The 20789-nt window shown below is 38.8% G+C and overlaps 1 protein-coding gene across 1 annotated transcript; it reads left to right on the forward strand.

Moving 5' to 3' along the window:
- Positions 1-14157: 14157 nt before the first annotated feature.
- On the forward strand, positions 14158-19338 carry LOC111806115. Its single transcript, XM_023691471.1, has 9 exons — positions 14158-14599; positions 14881-15039; positions 15606-15692; positions 15851-15943; positions 16605-16697; positions 16783-16926; positions 18141-18248; positions 18706-18757; positions 18844-19338. Exons 1-9 carry the CDS (start codon positions 14252-14254, stop codon positions 18870-18872), a joined length of 1113 nt encoding a protein of 370 aa, XP_023547239.1. The 5' UTR covers positions 14158-14251; the 3' UTR covers positions 18873-19338.
- The last annotated feature ends 1451 nt before the right edge of the window (positions 19339-20789 follow it).

Genomic DNA, 20789 nt, shown 5'->3' on the forward strand with positions numbered 1-20789 from the left:
CTATATATAGTAGATGGTTAAATCTGGTAAAGCTATATTTAGTAGACTGAACCATATATATATCCCGTCCAGTAAAGCTCTTAAATGTACTTTTCTATTCTCTGTACTCTCTTGTTGTACATGCCTGAAGTCATCAATAAAAAATCCTTTTAGCCAGAGTTCTCCTTGCAACTTCTCTCTATCCTTCTCTTTGTGTTCATCTAGATCGAGCGTGTGCGTTGTTGTGCGATCCTAACAACTGGTATCGATCCTAACAACTGGTATCAGAGCAAGGCAAAATTCACCACGATCTGTGAAGATGGAAAGTTCAAAGATTGGAATTGAGAAGTTCGATGGATCCGATTTCGGTTTCTGGAAGATGCAGATTGAAGATTATCTGTACCAGAAAGATCTTCACGAACCTCTGTTGGGGGTGAAGCCGGATACCATGACCACGGAACAGTGGAAGCTCAAGGATCGACAAGCCTTAGGGATGATCCGGTTGACGCTATCCAGAAACGTGGCGTTTAACATCATCAAGGAGAAGACAACGTCAGATCTGATGAAGGCGCTGTCAAATATGTATGAAAAACCGTCGGCTATGAACAAGGTGTATTTGATGCGTAGATTGTTCAATCTACAGATGTCTGAAGGTGGACGTGTTGCGGATCATATAAATGAATTCAATATGATCATAAGTCAACTGGGTTCGGTGGAAATTAATTTCGAAGATGAAATTAAAGCGTTGATTTTGATGTCATCCTTACCCGAGTCATGGGATACTGTTGTTGCCGCAATCAGCAGTTCCCGAGGATCTGATAAACTGAAGTTTGATGAAATTCGAGATGTAGTTCTCAGCGAAAGTATTCGCAAACGGGAAACTGGAGATTCATCAGGCAATGCTCTCAGTGTTGATCGAAGGGGAAGAAGCAAATCAAAGAGCTCAAACAAACATGGGCGTTCAAAATCAAAGAACCGGGGAAAATCTCCAAACAAACCCAACGTAACGTGTTGGAGCTGTGGGGGAAAAGGACACTTTCGGACAGATTGTACAAAGCTAAAGAAGAAGCAGAATCATAAATCTGAAGATGATGATGATTCTATATACACAACAGAAGATGCTGAGGACGTTTTAATCCTTAGTGTGGATAGCCCAGCTGAATCCTGGATTTTGGATTCAGGTGCATCGTTCCATTCGTCTCCAAGTAAGGAATTGTTTCGAAATTTCAAATCAGGAAATTTCGGGAAGGTGTATCTTGCCGACAATAAAACCTTGGAGATTGAAGGAAAGGGAGATGTCTCCATACAAACTCCAGCAGGAAATCAATGGACATTACAAGATGTCAGATACATTCCTGGTCTCAAGAAGAACCTGATCTCTATTGGTCAGTTGGATAGCACAGGCTATGCAGCAGAGTTTGGAAAGAGTTCCTGGAAGATTGTGAAGGGCGCCATGGTTGTTGCGCGTGGCACAAAATCTGGAACCTTATACACTACTGCAGAGTGTATAAACATGACTGCTGCTGCTGAGAGTGCTTCCAATTCAAGTCTATGGCACAATAGACTTGGACATATGAGCGTCAAAGGAATGAAGATGCTCACTGCGAAAGGAGCTTTAGAAGGCTTAAAATCTGTTGATATGGGTCTTTGTGAGAGCTGCGTTATGGGCAAACAGAAACGAGTTAGTTTCACAAAGGCTGCCAGAGAACCGAAGAAAGTGCGGTTGGAAATGGTCCATACAGACGTCTGGGGACCATCTCCAGTTTCATCACTTGGTGGATCAAGGTACTACGTCACCTTCATCGATGACTTCAGCAGGAAGGTATGGGTTTACTTTCTGAAACATAAGTCAGATGTGTTTACCACCTTCAAGAAGTGGAAAGCTGAAGTTGAAAATCAGACCGGCTTGAAGATCAAATGCCTGAGGTCTGACAATGGAGGAGAGTACAACAAATCAGAGTTTATAACATTTTGTGCAGCTGAGGGAATTAGATTAATAAGAACAATTCCCGGTAAGGCAAGACAAAATGGTATTGCAGAAAGGATGAACAGAACCTTGAATGAGCGAGCAAGAAGCATGAGGATTCATTCTGGATTGCCAAAGGCATTCTGGGCTGATGCTGTGAACACAGCAGCATATTTGATTAATAGAGGGCCGTCAGTACCCTTGAAGTTCAAATTGCCCGAAGAAGTATGGACAGGAAAAGAACTCAAGTACTCTCACTTGAGAACCTTTGGCTGTACTGCATATGTTCATGTTGATCCAGAGAAGAGAGATAAGCTTGATGCTAAGGCTGTGAAATGCTACTTCATAGGCTATGGCTCTGACATGTTCGGGTATAGGTTTTGGGATGAGAAAAATATGAAGATCCTAAGACACTGTGATGTGACCTTTGATGAAAATGTCATGTACAAGGACAGAGAGAAGATAAACTCTGAGACTACGAAGCAAGTGGGAGTTGAATTTGAGTGGCAAGAAAATTCACACAGTGATGGTACAACAGAAGCTCAAGAAACTCCTGATCCTATTGCTGAAGAACCAGACGTGGCTGATCCTATTGCTGAAGAACCAGACGTGGAGCAAGTTGCACCTGAACAGGTGTTGAGAAGATCATCCAGAACTACCAGAGCACCAGACAGATATTCAACCTCATTACACTATCTGTTGCTGACTGACGAAGGAGAACCAGAGTCCTTTGATGAGGCCCTACAAGTGGAAGATTCAACTAAGTGGGAGCAAGCCATGGATGATGAGATGAGCTCACTTGAAAGGAATAATACGTGGGTGCTGACTGAGTTGCCTACAGGAAAGAGAGCTCTGTTGAACAAATGGGTGTTCAAAATCAAGGTTGAACCAGATGGCAGAAGGAGGTTTAAGGCTCGGTTAGTAGTTAAAGGATATTCACAAAGAAAAGGCATTGATTATGCTGAGATCTTTTCTCCAGTTGTGAAATTAACTACTATCCGAATTCTACTGAGTATTGTTGCATCGGAGAATTTGCACCTTGAGCAAATGGATGTAAAAACGGCATTTTTACATGGAGATCTAGACGAGGAGATCTATATGCAACAACCCGAAGGATTTGCAGCTCCAAGCAAGGAGCACATGGTGTGTAAGCTCAATAAGAGCTTGTATGGACTGAAACAAGCACCGAGACAATGGTACAAGAAGTTTGACTCCTTCATGAGCAAGAGTGGTTTCCACAGAAGTGAAAAGGATCAGTGTTGCTACCTCAAGAAATACACTGATTCTTATGTGTTTCTACTCCTGTATGTGGATGATATACTAATTGCTGGATCAAGTATGAGGGAGATAAACCACCTGAAGGCAAGCTTGTCTTCAGTATTTGAGATGAAAGATTTAGGTGCAGCGAAGCAGATCCTTGGGATGAGGATTTCTCGAGATAGATCTGCTGGCACATTAAATCTATCCCAAGAGCAGTACATTGAGAAGGTGTTGTCCAAATTCAAGATGAATAACGCTAAACCCAGGACTACCCCCTTGGCAAATCATATTAAATTGTCAAAGGGGCAATCTCCCAAGACAGTTGAGGAACGTGAGCACATGGCATCAGTTCCGTACGCTTCTGCAGTTGGGAGTTTGATGTATGCTATGGTCTGCACTAGACCTGACATAACACATGCAGTGGGAGTTGTTAGCAAGTACATGGCAAATCCAGGGAAGGAACATTGGGAAGCTGTGAAGTGGCTTCTAAGATATCTGAGAGGTACATCCAATACTACACTTTGTTATGGCAATGGCAAAGTAGTTCTGCAAGGTTTTGTGGATGCTGATCTGAGTGGAGATGTAGACTCCAGCAAGAGCACATCTGGGTATATCTACACTATAGATGGAACAGCAGTGAGTTGGATGTCTAAGCTTCAGAAATGCGTTGCTCTTTCATCTACTGAAGCTGAGTACGTGGCCATAGCTGAAGCTGGAAAGGAGATGATATGGATGACAGACTATCTAGAAGAATTAGGCCGGAAGCAGTGCAAGAAGATCCTTTATACAGATAGTCAGAGTGCCATACAGTTGGTGAAAAACCCAGTCTATCATTCAAGAACAAAACACATTAGAAGACGGTACCATTTCACTCGCAGGTTAGTGGAAGAAGGCGATATGTGTTTGGAGAAGATAGAGGGTGCAAAGAATCCAGCAGACATGTTGACAAAATGTGTTGATGTTGGAAAATTAAAGCTATGCAAAGCCCTAATTGGTATGGTGTAGGATCAGTCTCCAAGTGGGAGAATTGTTGAGTTATGGAGTCTGCTCCCTGTATTTATAGCTTGGTCAATGGCTATATCCGGTAAAGCTATATATGGTACATAGCTATATATAGTAGATGGTTAAATCTGGTAAAGCTATATTTAGTAGACTGAACCATATATATATCCCGTCCAGTAAAGCTCTTAAATGTACTTTTCTATTCTCTGTACTCTCTTGTTGTACATGCCTGAAGTCATCAATAAAAAATCCTTTTAGCCAGAGTTCTCCTTGCAACTTCTCTCTATCCTTCTCTTTGTGTTCATCTAGATCGAGCGTGTGCGTTGTTGTGCGATCCTAACAACTGGTATCGATCCTAACACGGGTAACATTTCTCCGTTTCGATTTAGTTGATTTGCCACGGTCTGTACGCGCGTAATGTAGTCAGATACATTTTTTGACTCCTTCATCTTCATGCTCTTCAACTCTCCCACTCGCCATGTAGTCAGATACATTTTCTGACTCCTTCATCTTCATATCATCCAACTCGCTTCATCTTCATGCTCTCCAACTCTCCAACTCGCCATGTATAATGTTGCCTTAACGCCTTATTTTGCACTGCTGTATAACCCCCATGGTATCCTTCGGTTCTTCGAAACCTTCTTCGATCACCTCTCATGCATCTTGAGAAAGAGAAGAGCTTTCATTTGAATGCTCCAATTCTCGTAGTTCGTCTGTTAGGAATCACGGCTCTCCACAATAGTATGATATTGTCCACTTAGAGCATAAGCTCTCATGGCTTTGCTTTGGGCTTCCCCAAAAGACCTCATACCAATGAAGATAGTATTCCTCACTTAAAAGCCCATGATCTTCCACTAAATTAACCAATGTGGGACTCACTCCCAATAATCCTCAACATCGTCTTCGTTAATCGTGGTAGCGGCATTTGACCCATCATGTTTGCCATCGGCTCTGATACCAATTTGTTAAAATAACACTCACGAATCTGTGAAGTAATCTCACACTCACTTACAATCGAACGCTTCAATACCTATTTGTGAAAGTACTACTCGCATACTTGTGAAGGAGAGGTCGAGAGGGGAGAGACAAGGAGACAAAGAATTCTAAAAAAACCTTTTCCTTTTTCTATTGCACTATACTTTTTTAACTCACTATTTTTCTTTTTGGCTTGCTCTCTTTGCTCTTGCTCTTACAATGAAAAACAAACTAATTTATAGGCTTTCTAAAAGCTAAATATGGCCAACAGAATGCCATTCTTTTCTAACCCATAAACCCACGGTTCCTAAAAGAAATCTTGGCCTTTCATTTTTTTTTTCTTTTCTTTTGGCTTTGCTGAATTTTTGCACCCACTAAAATTAAGTAAAAATTATCTTAAGTTTATTTTAGGCAAAAACTAATCTTCATCATTTAAGTTTATTCCAACAGTAAATCGAGAATAATCATGAATAAAAGTAATATAGTAAAGAAAATTTGAATTGAATTTGACAAGGGAAGGATCCCAAAGATCACAATGAATAAAATCTAACACATGAGACGACCTACGTTCATTGCGAGAATAAGGCAATCAATGTTTTTTTTGCAAGCTGAATGGTACTACATGGTGATGAAGAAGACAATAAAGATATAAGAAAAAGATGACATCTTTTATTTTAAAAAATAAATAATAAAATAATTCACATGACCTAGGTGAACATGTCATAAATCATATGAAACACGTAAAGATTTGTTTCTAAGGACAAAAATAAAGGCAGAGTTGTAGCGCTCCAGCACATATAACCCTCCATCCCTTTTACCGATTGCCACCACCCTTCCTGTTTGACGACTCTAGATGGTAAGAAAATTATTAGTAAATGTAACAGAGAGAAGAAAATCAAACGTTAATTTACCCTTCCTGTTTGACAATTCTAGATAGTAAGAAGATTATTAGTAAATGTAATGGAGAGAGAGAATTCAAACGTTAATGTACTAATTGAAAGAAGATTTTTAGTGAGGTGCGGGACAACCAAGCCATCTAATAAGTGAATATTTAGAATAGGAGAAAAGAGTACGAGTGTGGATAATTGGTAGGTATGCACCATTTCCTACTATCATAGAGTCCTTACCCTTATAATTTTTAGACGGATCCAAAATAGATGGATAGACAGTCATATGGGCTGAAGCCGTAGTGTCCAAAAATAGTAGCCTTGGGTCCAACAATAGAACAAGACGTGTTGAAGGATTCAGCAAGGTGAGCATGAGCAGAATCAAGAAAAACGTACCATTGGTTGCAACGGTCAACATAATGGCCATTAGTGCGGCATATTAGTGAGGTGATCGATGTCCCTAATTTGAGTGGGTTCGGTTATCGATTGAAAGAGTTGTGGGAATGAAAACGACCTCGCTGGTTGCTAAAGGAAGCAGGGTGACTTCCATGGGTGCGACCACAATTAGTGGTTGTGAATGTTGTAGGAGTGGAGTTAGAAGACTCAAGGGAGCGCTGAAATAACTCAAAACTTTCAGCTTTAGAAACAAAATCTGCAAAACAAGGGAGAGGGGTGAGGGCCACCTGAGTAGTAGAAAAAGTTAAAAAGTTGGTGTCGAGTCCATGAAGGAACCAATGCACTTTATCAATGTCCTCGACGGGTCTGTCAATGGCATGAAGTTGGTTATAGATTGTTTTGAAGGTACGGGCATACTCAGTAACAGATTTGGTGTCGTGTTTCATCAGCTGCAAGTCATCATTGAGTCTCAGTTCACAGGCTTTCGAATGATGGCTGAACGTAGTCTCCAATGCGAGCAAAACGTCACATGTAGTGGAGAGACCAACGACGACAGCAATGTCTTCCTCTATGAGAGAGGAGAGTAGGAGACAGAGAAGTCATTGATCGAATGCTTTCCACGCCAAATATTTGATGCTAAGTGTTGAGGAGGTTTCTAGTTCAAAGCGAGGTGGTGAAACCATAGTTCCATAACATAGCCCAGCATGTTGTAACTCGCAAGGAGAGGGAGAAGTTGACTTTTCCAAACAAGATAATTGGAGGAAGAAAGTTTGATGATGATCATTTATAATGGTAAGTTTCAGAGACGGGCAAAGGCACCAGAATGATCTGTCTTTATTCATAGGTTCCAATGCCTTTTTATAGGAAATACATAAAACTGCAGAAAAACAGAAATACAGAACACACGACTGAACTAGCTCCACTAATAACAAGAAAATAGCTAACAGAAATTGACCTGTTCTAAACCTAGAGAATAGGTCTTTATTGAAATAGTCTAAAACTTACTCAATACTTCCTCCCTTGAACTGAACTCGATCAAGAGTTTAGTTCACAACACTCATCCCAAACGCTTCTTTGATCCTTTGAAATGATGCCATCTTCAAAGGCTTTGTCATTATGTCGGCCAGCTGCTCCTCAGTGCTGCAATAGACCAATTTAACTACACCTTTCTTTGTCAATTCTCTGAGAAAATGGTATCGGACCATTATGTCCTTTGACTTTCCGTGCATGACTGCATTTTTTGACAACTTGATAGTGGACGTGTTGTCACAAAATAGAACCATCTCTTCATCTTGTTCATGCCCGATTTCTTTCAAAATCCTTTTCATCCAAATGGCTTGACAGGCACATGTAGCTACTGCTACATACTCTGCTTCAGTAGTTGACAAAGTGACGATTGGTTGCTTCTTGAGAACCATGTCACAGCTCCTCCACTCATTAAGAAAACATAGCCTGAAGTGCTTCTACTGTCATCCACATCTCCCGCATAGTTACTGTTGGTGTAGCCTAAGAGTTCACTCTTCCCTTCACGTTGATACCATATCCCAAATTCCAGAGTTCCCTTCAAGCACGTTATGATTCTTTTTGTCGTAGCAGAGTACAACTCAGTAGAATTTGCCATAAAACGACTAATAAGACTTACTACAAACATCAAGTCAGATCGTTAGGCTGTGAGATACATTAAGTTGCCCACCATTTGCTTATATAGCGTTGAATCGACCTTCACACCAGCTTCATCTCGGCCAACCTGCTGGCCAGAGACTATCGGATTGCAAACAGAGTTGTAATTTTGCATCCCAAACCTCTCGATCAACTCAGCAGTATATTTTCTATGACATAAAGATGTCATCAACCTTCTGCATCACTTCAATGCCAAGAAAATATCTCATCTTCCCCAAATCAGTCATGTCGAATTCATCCACCATGGAGCGCTTAAACTCATTCAACAACCCTCATCATTACTAGTGAACAATAGATCATCAACATAAATGCTCACAATTAGAATTTTACCTCCCTTTTGTTTGATGAATAATGTTTGTTCACTAGAGCTGCTTACAAAACCTTCCTTGACCATATAAGCCTCAATGCGGCTGAACTAAGCTCTAGGCACTTTTTTTAGTCCGTAAAGAGCCTTATGCAGCTTATAACCATGTCCTTCTTCCCTGCTACTTCATAACCTTGTTTTTTTTCAACAAATACATCTTCCTTCAGCTCACCTTGTAGAAAAGTAGATTTGACATCGAGCTTATAGATTCTCCATCCTTTTTGTGCTACTGAGCAATGATCATCCCCACTGTATTCATTCGAGCCACTGGTGAGAATACCTCTGTGTAATCTACTCCGTACTCTTGAGCATACCCTTTTACAACCAGCCGAGCTTTGAACTTGTCTACCTCTGCAAGTTCATTTCATTTGGTCTTGTAAATCCACTTAACCCCAATAGCCTTTGCTCCAATGGGAAGTGCAGTCAGCGACCACGCGTGGTTCCGTTCGATGGATTGTATCTCAGCATCCATCGCTTGTTTCCATTTCTGATGTGCTGCGGCTTCTTGAAAACTGGTCGAATCTGATATGGCCATGAAAGCTAGAGTTTCAATCTCGACTCTAGCCATGTTTGCTTCTTCCTCTGTATCTGATAGCCCTTCTCCTATGATATAATCTGCAGACCAAATTGGTGGTTTTCTCACCCTACCCGTTATTGTTGTTGTTTCTCCAGTTGGTGGATCGTTTAGTGAAGGAACGTCATCAGTGTATTCTTTTGCTTCTTCCGCTTCCTCTGCATTCTCAACATTTTCATAATCATTTTTCCACTCATGTTCAATGCTTTCTTCACTAGAATAACCAACATCTTCCCAATTCCACTTCTTATCTTCCTCAAATATCACATCTCGACTGATGTGAACCTTTTTCTCCACTAGATCGAACATCTTAAAGGCCTTGGATTCACTGCTAAAACCTAACAAAACACACTTCACGCTTTTGTCATCGAGCTTGCTTCTTTTAACATCAGGGATATGAACATATCCGATATCCAAAAATCCTAAAGTGTTCGACTGATGACTTTTTTTCACTCCATGCCTCTTCCGGAGTCATATCTTTTACAATGAGTGTAGGAGATCTGTTAAGAATGTGATTCACCCATTGCACAGCATCTGACCAGAAAGCTTTTGGTACCTCCTTCTCTAATAATGTTGCTCTCACCATGTTCATGATTGTACAATTTTTGCGTTCAACAACGCCATTTTGCTGAGGCATGAAGGCGGTGGTCAGCTGTCTTTTGATTCCATGTGCTTTACAGAATTCCTTGAATGCAATTGAGTTGTATTCTCCTCCTCTATATGTTCTTAGACGTTTGATGAACAATCCAGTTTGCTTCTCTACAAACGCCTTGAATACCTTGAACTGATGAAATGCTTCTGATTTTTCTAGCACAAAATATATCCATGTTTTTCTCGAGAAATCATCAATAAAGCTTATAAAGTACCTTATTTGACTGTTTGATGGTGGATTGATCGGACCACAGAGATCAGAGGGGATAAACTGCAATCTTTCAGTGGCTCTCCACTTGCTCTGCTTCAGAAATGGAACATGGTGGTGTTTCCCTTTGACACACACCTCACAGGTGGTTTTCACATCTTCAATTTCAGGTAAACCCACAACAATCTCTTTACTACATAATGTGTGAAGTCCCTTGTAGCTGAGATGCCCATATTGATGGTATCACAGCTCTGCCTTGTCTGAGATATTAACCTGCAGACATCTCTCCTCCTTTGTTTTGTCATTTGATTCACCCAGCAGAATAAACATCCTATTAGCACTCATAACAGATTCTGCTATTTTTCCTCTTGAGGGATGAAAGATGCTGCATGTGTTTCGATCTCCTCCTTTGAATAGCACGTCTAAACTTCTTTCTTGAAATTTTCCAACACTAAGCAGGTTGTTCTTCAATTCCGAAATATAATATACATCGTTGATCACATAGCTTATTCCCTTAAGCATTATTTTCACTACTCCTTTCCCACCAACCATCAGTTTGTGATTGTTCCCAAGCTTGACATTATGTGTGAAGCTAGTGTCCAATCTTGAGAACATACCTCTTTCTCCACACATATGGTTTGAACACTCAGAATCCATGAACCACACATCTCCTCTTTTAGTGCCTTGAAGCTCCACATACGTCATGAGAAAACTTCATCCTTTTCTTCAATCTCTGCAAAATGTGCTCCATTGTTCCCATTTGGACATTCATATTGGAAATGTCCAAGTTGGTGGCAGTTGTAACACTCGATTGTTGCTTTGTTGAATGAGCGTCCTCTGCCCCTGCTTCGACCTCTATATGATTCTCTGCCTCTGCCTCTGACATTGAGAGCTTGAACACCTTCTTCATGACTGATGTTCTTAAATTGCTTTTCATGTACAGACAGAGAGCTTTGCAGTTCGTCAATCGTCATCTTTCCTGTGTCTTTTGACTCCTCGATGGACACCACCACATATTTGAATTTTTCAGTCAGAGTTCAAAGTATTTTCTCAACAATCTTCAAATCTGACATGTCTTCTCCGTTGCTTCTCTCTTGTTGAAGACAACCATTACTCTTCCAAAATAATCATCGATGTTTTCTTCATTCTTCATTTCAAGAACCTCAAAATCTCTTCTTAAGGTTTGGAGAAGAGACTACTTCACCCTTTCGTTGCCTCCAAACTTTTTCTTCATCGAATCCCAAATGATCTTGGATGTTTTGCGATTCAAGATCTGTTGAAACACAACTCGAACAATTGCCTGGAACAGGTAGTGCTTCACTTGATGGTCCTTCATCTTGAGCTCCTCAAGATTCCTTTTCTGTGTTGCAGTCACTTTGATTCCCTCTACCGGTTTGGTGTAACCCTTTTCCACTAGACTCCACAAACCCTTGGCACGCAAGAGGTTTTCCATCAATTCACTCCAATAGTCATACTGACCATCAAACTGTGGAATCTTGGTGGGTGTTTTGTCGTCGCTCATTTTCTCTCTTGGATCACTTTGTTTTGCTTTGGCTCTGATACCAAATGATAACGGTAAGTTTCAGAGACTTGGAAAATGCACTAGAATGATCTGTCTTTATTCATAGGTTCCAATGCATTTTTATAGGAAATACATAAAACTGACTCAACAATCATATGAATTATAGTGTTGAAAGGAAGCAGATGAGAAGAGAATTTGGAAGTGAGAATGTTTGCTTAATTCACTACACCTAAATGGTGTGTGAAAGTTCTCTATTTATAATCAAATAAATTACAAGAGTATGGAAATAGTAATAAATGGAAAGATACTTATTGGTAAGAAGGCAAATATCTAGTACTAAAATAGTTGCCTATAATAAAATATCAAATTTGATATATATGATAAACTATAATTTAGTACTAAATATCCTTAACACCCCCCGCAAGCTAAGCGTCAGATTTGAACGAACGTGAAGCTTGGATCTGAAAAATTCAAAGAGAGGTCGAGAAACACTTTTCGTGAAGATGTCAACAACCTAGTTTGGAGGAGGCGTTGAGAAACACTTTCTTGCCCATCGAAAACTGTAGAGGGATTGTCGCTCAGCGGCGATGCTGCCTTGGCTTCGGCAAGAATATGTCTAACCCATGAAGAGGGATCGTCGCTCAACGACAATGCTGTCTTGTCTCTAGCAAGAATATGTCTAACCCAAGAAGTAGAAGGGGGAAACCTAGAGCAAGGGACAATGTTGAAGCCAGAAGAGTTGCCACATTGGGTGAAGGGGCCAATTTTGGCGAGAAGGGCGGCGGCGACTTGGTTGGCAAAGAGGCCAGTGCGGTGCCCAGATTCCAAAGGTAAATCTCTGCAGATGGTCGATAGGTTTCTCGAGATTCTGTATATTTTCGATAGGAATGCTCATGAGGATTCTGAGGTTAGGGTTTTTGTGAAGGATGAAGGGTTGATTGGGAAGAAAATGAGAGAGGCTATGTTGGCTAAGGGGAAACCGATTATGTTGGAGAAGGTGAGGTTGTATGTACAAAGTATGACAAAGGGTGATCTGGAGGTCAAAAAGGTGGAGCCGAAGAGTAATCAATCAGCTTCGTTTGCGGCAGCCATGGCGACTGCTCCCCGATGTCAAAGCTAGCAGTGGTGGTGGAGAAGAATAGTAGAGGATTCAGAAGCTATTTATAAGAAAGAATCGTGGTTATTAAACCAAAAGGGCTCTGATACCATGAGAATGTTTGCTTAATCCACCACACCTAAATGGTGTGTGAAAGTTTTCTATTTATAATCAAATAAATTACAAGAATATGGAAATAGTAATAAATGGAAAGATACGTAATGGTAAAAAGGCAAATATTTAGTACTAGATATTTGCCTATAATAAAATATCAAATATGATATATATGATAAACTATAATTTAGAACTAAATATCTTTAACAGGAAGTTATGGAGAAGATAATACGAGGGTTGCTAAACCGAAGGGGCTCTAGTACCATGAAAATTTTGTTAAAACTAGCCTACCTAAATGATGGTGAAAGTTCTCTATTTATAATCATTTACAAAATCAAATAAATTACAAAGAATATGGAAAGAACAATAAATGCAAAGGTAATAAATGGATACAAGATATTTTTTATAATAAAGGGTCTGAGACCTATACCAATCTATATTTCTTAGGCAGCTATCCTAAACAGACAAATTGAATATGTATTTACTGTTCTACACACGGTTCACGCATGCGAGTATGGACCCACCAATCGGTTCACTTACCTCTTGGACCCCTTTCTTGTCGGGCGAGCATTTTCTGGTTCTTGTTAATGACAAACACTCATTTAGGAATAACGATCATGTCAAAAGATCTTATTGCATGTCATTCATATCATGTCACGTGTATCATATCATAAGCATATCGTGTCTCCCAACATATCATGTCATACCGTACACGTATCATATCATAAATCATAACACAATATGTGTTGTACCATCAAACATATCATACCATAACATATATCATATCATAAGATATATACTATTATTCACGTGTCGTATCTCAAACATATCATTAAATGCATCGTACCATAACATATATCATATCTCAAACATATCGTCAAACGCATTACATCATAACATATACCATATTATTCACATATCATATCATAACAAGTATTATATCTCAAACATATCATCAAACGCATCACATCATACATATATCATAAACATTTCACACATATGAAGTATATGACATGTGCAAAACCATAGGGCACGTGACATCATACAACATCAATTTCTAACCATGCCGACAGGAAGACCACTTACTTGGCTGACCTTAGCCGACGATCTATCCTATTTTCAAGATTGACTTGACTTGTCCCTCGAAGTTTGTAACGACCTTGTAGAGGAGTGGAGCGAAGGATTCAACAACCCATTTTCAAATCAAAACATGTTCATCATGTGGCTTCCGTCACGTCAAGAGGAAACTCTACCGCTAAGTTATATCCCTTCCCTTGCACCTATCGAAAAAAGAACCGAGTAATCCTTCCACCATTTTACTAAAAACAAAAATAACAAAAATAACTTCATGAATTTTTTTTTAGTTTTCAAAATTTGATTAGGTTTTTAAAAATATTAATAAAAATAGATAAAAACATTAATTTAAATAAATAAATTATTATATATATATATATAAAGAAAGGTGGAGCGACTGGAGCGAGAAACTTAGTATGGAGAAACCTATTTGGGTGGATGGATGACATTGATTTGATTTGGAAACCCTGAAATCCCCATAGTTCCTGGAAAATTCCCCTCTCATGAACTGCTTCTCCCAATTCTCTACCTACACTCGCGCCATTTTCAGAGCCACCAATCTTGCTTTTGCAGCTTCCACCTCCATTCATGGCTGCCGCTTTAATCCCTACTGGACCTCGAGCTTTCACAGCGTCACTCTTAAACCTACTCCTTTAGACTCCTTGTGTTCCAGATTTCGTCTACGTTGCTACTCCTCTCGAAAACTCCGCAAGGGCGCTTCTCCTTCTCCCAACTTAGATTCTAAACCTCCCATGGAACCAGACATGGGCGACTTCTTTGTCGTTCGGAAGGGGGACGTTGTTGGAGTCTATAAAAGTTTTACTGACTGTCAGGCGCAAATTGGATCTTCGGTATTCATTTCTTTTACTTTTGATTGGTGATTTAACACATTTTGAATTCATGTTCTCTCTGCGAACTTAGATTAGGTTTTCCTACTGGTTACATTTAATTGTTTTTGAAGTATTGGCTCAGTGATCGATCAGTTCATCATACTTCTTATTGCTTAAGGATTTTGTCTTACTTGACAAGCATAGTTCTTTGTTAATTTTACTTATGGTTGCCGGTTTGTTGTAACTGGTGCATTTCGTTCAGTGGATTAAGCTCGGGTGTTATCGTTTCTTTTCTGTGGCAGATATGCGATCTTCCTGTTAGCGTGTATAAGGGACACTCATTGCCGAAAGACACTGGGGAATATCTTGCTTCCGTCGGGCTTAAGAATGCTCTGTACACTATTAAAGCTGCAGATATGAGACCTGATCTTTTCAGTTCGCTCGTTCCTTGCACTTTTCATGTATGATGCTTCATTAGTTGAATGATTATCGAGTTAAAAGTCTAAGAGAACATTACTGGCATGAATTATATAAGAAAAAAGTAGGAAAAATATAGTAATTCTGCTCTTATACTAGACTTATTCAAGCATCACAAAGATTAATATTTCCCAAATGTTAGATCATCCATGTTTGGTCATTATTGAAGAGGGTGAATTTGGCCCTATCATGGGATGCTCTACAGATGTTTGCGAGAAAGGAGCATATTGTTTTAGTCTCCCTAGGTCACAATTTTGAGTTTGTACTCCATGCCTCCCTTGCCTTGTAATTTTCTATTTTGTAGAGAACACGGTTTCATGTTTTATAGGAAGAATAGTATAACTAGCACAGTTTGCACTTTAAAGTCAGACGATGAAGGCTGTAAACTACAACAACATGAAGCATTTTATACATATTGGTTTTTTACAATAGCAAATTAGGATGGTAGGTTTTCAATTTTGTTTTTATGTAGATTCAATCTCCTTCCTGGACTATCTTTATGCACTCTAGCATAAGTTTGTTATATTTATAAAAGGTTTCTGTTTTCCAGGATGAAGCTACTTCTCTTAAAGGTGAGGCTTCTGGCCAGGATGCCATAAAGAAGAGATCAAGAGAGACCATTGTATCAGAAAATATTGTAAGTTGATTTTCATGTCATCTTCTAAGCTAAAATTTTAATTGAAGCGATAAAGCTCTTTACAAAGGAACTTGCAACACTGAATTTGATATGCAACTTATGGTTTTTGTTGTCAATGCTCGTTTACTTGGGGTTAATGCAGATTTAAATGTTTGCAGGGGTCAACTGTTTTAACTCCTACTTCAAAAGATCCCTTGAGGAAACATGTCAAGTTGGAAGATTCCGTTGTGTCCCAAGCACCCTCTAACCATGTAAGTCAAAGTCTCGGTGATGTCATAGTGATTGGACCAATACTATGAACTGCATACTCTTGTCTGTAGCTAAATATTTGTGTACATGTGATTCTGTATTTTTTGCCTAGTGTTGCTTAAGTGGTTGATTAAAAAAAGAAATAAATTACTGCATTTGTTTGTTGTCCTCTGAGTTGTATCAATTTTTATTTTAGGCTATTAATTAGGACGTAAAGTTCTGTTTCTAAACTAATTATGTATTTGATTGTGTCCTTGTGTTGTTAACATCATTCAAAAGGTGCCAGCTCGTTAAACCTTCAGAATTTTCACATCTGTCAACTGATATCAAGTCATCAATTTCGTTATGATCATAATAAGGTTGGTACAGGGTAGTTCTTATGCAAAGATATAATTAGGGTCTGAAATATTACTTTTAATTTAAAAGGGCCAAAATGAAACCAGCAAATGGTTATGGTTTCCTGATGGTAATCGTATTTTATAATGAACTAGCGAGGATGCAAACTAGTGGAGTCTCTTTTTAGTTTTGTTTTGACGCTGATATGCTTTCATTTCATTGTCCAGATTCCAAAATGATATTTCCATAATACAATGGAATAGTCCCTTAGTTTATTTTTCAACTTACTCGACAGATTTTATAGCCATTATAATATTTCATGTACAGGAATCTTGCTTTCTAGAATTCGATGGTGCCTCAAAGGGAAACCCTGGGCAAGCTGGTGCAGGAGCTGTTCTACGAGCTCATGATGGGAGTGTGGTATACATTCTTCCGTTTAGATCCCACATTACTTATGTATTCTTATTTATATATACCTAATCTATCTCTCCCCCCCTTGGAATAGATATGTAGACTGCGTGAAGGCCTAGGTATAGCAACCAATAATGTTGCTGAATATCGAGCAATTCTTTTAGGGTTGAAGTATGCACTTGAGAAAGGGTTTACTAGGATCCATGTCCAAGGCGACTCCAAACTTGTCTGTATGCAGGTTGGTTAAAATATTTTCCCCTTACAAGTATTGTTGGGTTTTTGTATTTATGTTTATGTTTATGTTTTTTTTAATTTATTTGTCAACTTAATTCTTGTTGTGGCCTCACATTGTAAGCTTGTTAAGTAGGTCTCATTTTGTCTTTTATATTTAGGAAAAATTCGGAGGTATGGTTTTAATGGTTGTCTTAGGACTAAGAAGTTCAAAGCTGAAAACTTTGTATTTAAAGATAATCCTTGTAAATTATTATTACACTGTAAGAAACATTTGTACTGAAGGGAAATAATTAGTCCAAACTGCATGAAACTAATGTTGTCATACCCGATTCCGGGAACATCCCAATAGTTTTCCTGACCCATGGTTTGCAGTCTCTGTGAAAATACTATTTCATCGAGAGTTGTACTTCTATTTTCTTCAAAGGGAAGGAGGCTAACGTCCTTTTGTCGATATGCCTGCTCTGTGAAGATTCCCTTGACACTACTTTCACCCTAACCCAAGGGGGCAGGAACGTTAGAAGAAAACACACCAGTTGACAAATTGAAAAAGTTGTAGAACATTTGTTTAAGGCATTCTGATTCCTGAAACTTTTTCTTGCTATCGATTGCCCCTTTTATCAACACATGGGATGAAGTTTTAATGCAGTGGAACAATTTTCTGGTTAACAACATTGACGAAAAACCTTTCCTCTATTGAGATGTTAACAAACCTTACCTTCAAGTTGAAAAGTATATCATCATCAATGTAGCTCACTTCCATATGAGTTCTTTTGAATATCTAGCATTGGTTTTTGTGGCTCAGCATTGTGGAGGTTCATTAATAGAAAGTTGTAGGAAAGATCCAGAATTTGAACCAAACACAGTTCTTATATGGAGTTAGAAATTTACTAATTACTATGCATAGCAATTAAAGAATTAAAATGTATCTGGCCACGTCTTTTGGTTAGTTGCATTTTCAAGTTCGCATCCCCAGTTTCTCTCGCTAGTAGTATGGTTTTGCTGAAATACAGTGTTTATGTAAATATTTAATATTAGGGACATTTAAAGCTGCAACTGTTTTGTTATTGTCAACCTCCGTATATCAAAACCAACCTTATCTCTTAGTCCTACCTCTCTGTCTGGATCCATCTGTTTTTTGGTAAAAAATAAAATTCATGGCATCTTCGTTTGTTCCCCTTTTTCTTATGTATTCTAAATCAATCATACTTCATTGAACAGGTTCAAGGATTATGGAAGGTAAAAAATGAGAATATCGCTGAGTTATGTAATGAAGTTATGAAGCTGAAGGATAAATTTCTCTCCTTCGAGATCAGTCATGTACTAAGGGTCAGTACCATTAATTCCTTTCTATTTGCATCTCACGATGTTGTGTAGTTGGTTTCTGCATATTATTGTTTCTTATGCTCTACGCACTTTACTATTTAAGATCTGAAGGTGGTGAAAAAAAAAAATATCCTTAAGGGTCAGTACCCTACAAACATAGGCTTAAACTGTAGCCTTATTTTAGTTCAGTTTTTCGATAGAACAGTGAACGTAAGTCAAGTTTGAGTTTGGACGTTGCTTTCTCCACATTATTTGTCCGACAACCGAACGAGACTTGCATACTCGAAAAAATAATAAATACGTACTCATAAAACAGTCTGGTACTTATTCCTTATCAAGGTAATGTCCTTAATGGAATGGATACCAATTCTAGCGACCATTGAATCCATTTTCTTATTTGTTGATATCTGTACTTGTTCATTCTTTGAAATTCTGACATTCTGTCGTTCATTCTGGAAAGAATCTAAACTCTGAAGCCGATGCTGAAGCAAACTTGGCTGTCACTCTACCTGGTAATGCTTATTTGAAATAATTCTAATAACTACTTTGAGTTTTCCTTAAAGTTTAAGAGTAACCAAGGTGGTCCTTCCTATTGCAGACGGCGAAGCCCAAGAGTTTGAAGAATAATAGTTAGAATGCACGGCAGGATACATCTTACAGCATAGAATTATTTTCTGAGGAATGCATTTATAGTCCAATGCTTTGTATGCTACTATTCTTTCCCCAAGGTTGACACGAGCTTTGGGCGTTGTTTCGGTTGCTCGCTTATGCTCCATGACCCTGACATAGGGAACTGAAGTTCTAGTGGCAATGGACTGGACAGTGCACAAGTGCATTTGTCCTGCATATATGAGATAAGAGTCCTAATTCAATTTATAACTGGAATGTTGCATTTATTTTCTTATTCATGTTACCAGTTGATTAGGCAATGATGCAGGCTATAATCGAGAATTAAAGAACACAGAATTTTTGGATTGTTCAATGAAGATCTTTGAGAAAGACGTTTTTTTTTTTCTGCTTCAGCCATCGAGGATTGTCAAACTTTGTAGCTTTTTCTCTAGTTTAAGTCTTGATTAGATCTTCTATTCCTTCAGTTGGCTACTGGCGTTTATAGTCTTCTTCTTTTCTAATTTCAGGATTGGTTAGATCAAATAAGACTTGGGACAATCTCAAATTGATTGAGCAATGTTTAAATATTCCGTAATTCTTAATTTGTCGTTAAGTCTTATGTTATTGGTTGGTTCCTTCGTTAGATATCTTATTCATAGATATCATTGTCATTATTATTATAGAGTTGTGGCTAATAGGCCCTAGAGGCGTCATCTTAGTGTCTTATTCATAGATATCATTGTCATTATTATCATAGAGTTGTGGCTAATAGGCCCTAGAGGCGTCATCTTAGTGCTTGTATCCAACTAATAGTTCTCATCCGTTATAGACACTACTATGAGATTCTCTAAGAGGGTTTAGTTGGCATCCCTTTAACACTACTAGGAGATTATCTAATAACACTACTAGGAGATTATCTAAGAGAGTTTAGTTGGTATCCCTATAATAGGCCCCATAACATAACATAAAGCAACAATAAAGAGGTTGTGATCAATCTAGACAGTCTACCTATGTTGTCCTTTGCTCTCATGGATTGTAATTAGGGATTGGTTGAAAACCCCCTAACCTCACCCACAAGGCACTCATACACTCAATAGATTTTTCTTTGAGGCATGCATTTTCAAGGTTCACCATGCCAACCGAGCAGGTTCACCATGCCAACCGAGCAGGTTCACCTTGGTTTATATGCATCGACGTTATTCCATTGATTTATCATTTCACTTTTTCGCCTCCAACCACATATTTACAAATCGACAACCGTAGTCATGCTTCTCTTTCAATTTTGTTCGAGTTTTGACCTCTTGAATTTAGTCGATTCCATTATTGTTTGGACAAATTCACTGATTCAGTTCGGCCACTTCTGTTTGGTTCAGCTTTAAGGTCAATGTGCTTTAGTTTTTTCCTTTGTTTTAAGCTACCTTGAAGAAGACTAGTTTAGATTGATTTTGCGAATTGATTAAAGTATATCAAATTTAATTTATAAGGGAAGGTGAATATTGGCATAAGTCTAGGTACTACAATAGAGTCGTCGTTGTTTAAGCAAGCAATGCACCAAGGTTTGAAACAAATACATCTCTTCGATGGAAGGAAACCGAAGAATCTCAAGTTTCTTACGCAGCCAATAGGCGGCATTGCTGCCCGAATTGGTACCTAGAGTTTGGTTTATCCCGAGGAGCTAGCCTCAAACGTCCTGAAAATAAGAGATGGGATTTAAACCGCCTAGATGTCCTTAGAGACATAGATGACCACCACGACAATCCTAGAGAAAAATAAAGGTAGCTTGTATGCCGATAGCAGTTAGTATAATATATTTTTGGAGCTCTCACCTTCCTTTCTACTTCGGTAAAGTACCGTTGAGTTAGATGTGAGATCAGTTAGGGACGTATGACCTGAGAGAGAGTGGCTGTATTACCCTATGTGGTGGATCGTCCTTTG

The sequence above is a fragment of the Cucurbita pepo genome, chromosome LG11, assembly GCF_002806865.2.
Source record: "Cucurbita pepo subsp. pepo cultivar mu-cu-16 chromosome LG11, ASM280686v2, whole genome shotgun sequence".
Classification (NCBI taxonomy): Eukaryota; Viridiplantae; Streptophyta; class Magnoliopsida; order Cucurbitales; family Cucurbitaceae; genus Cucurbita; species Cucurbita pepo.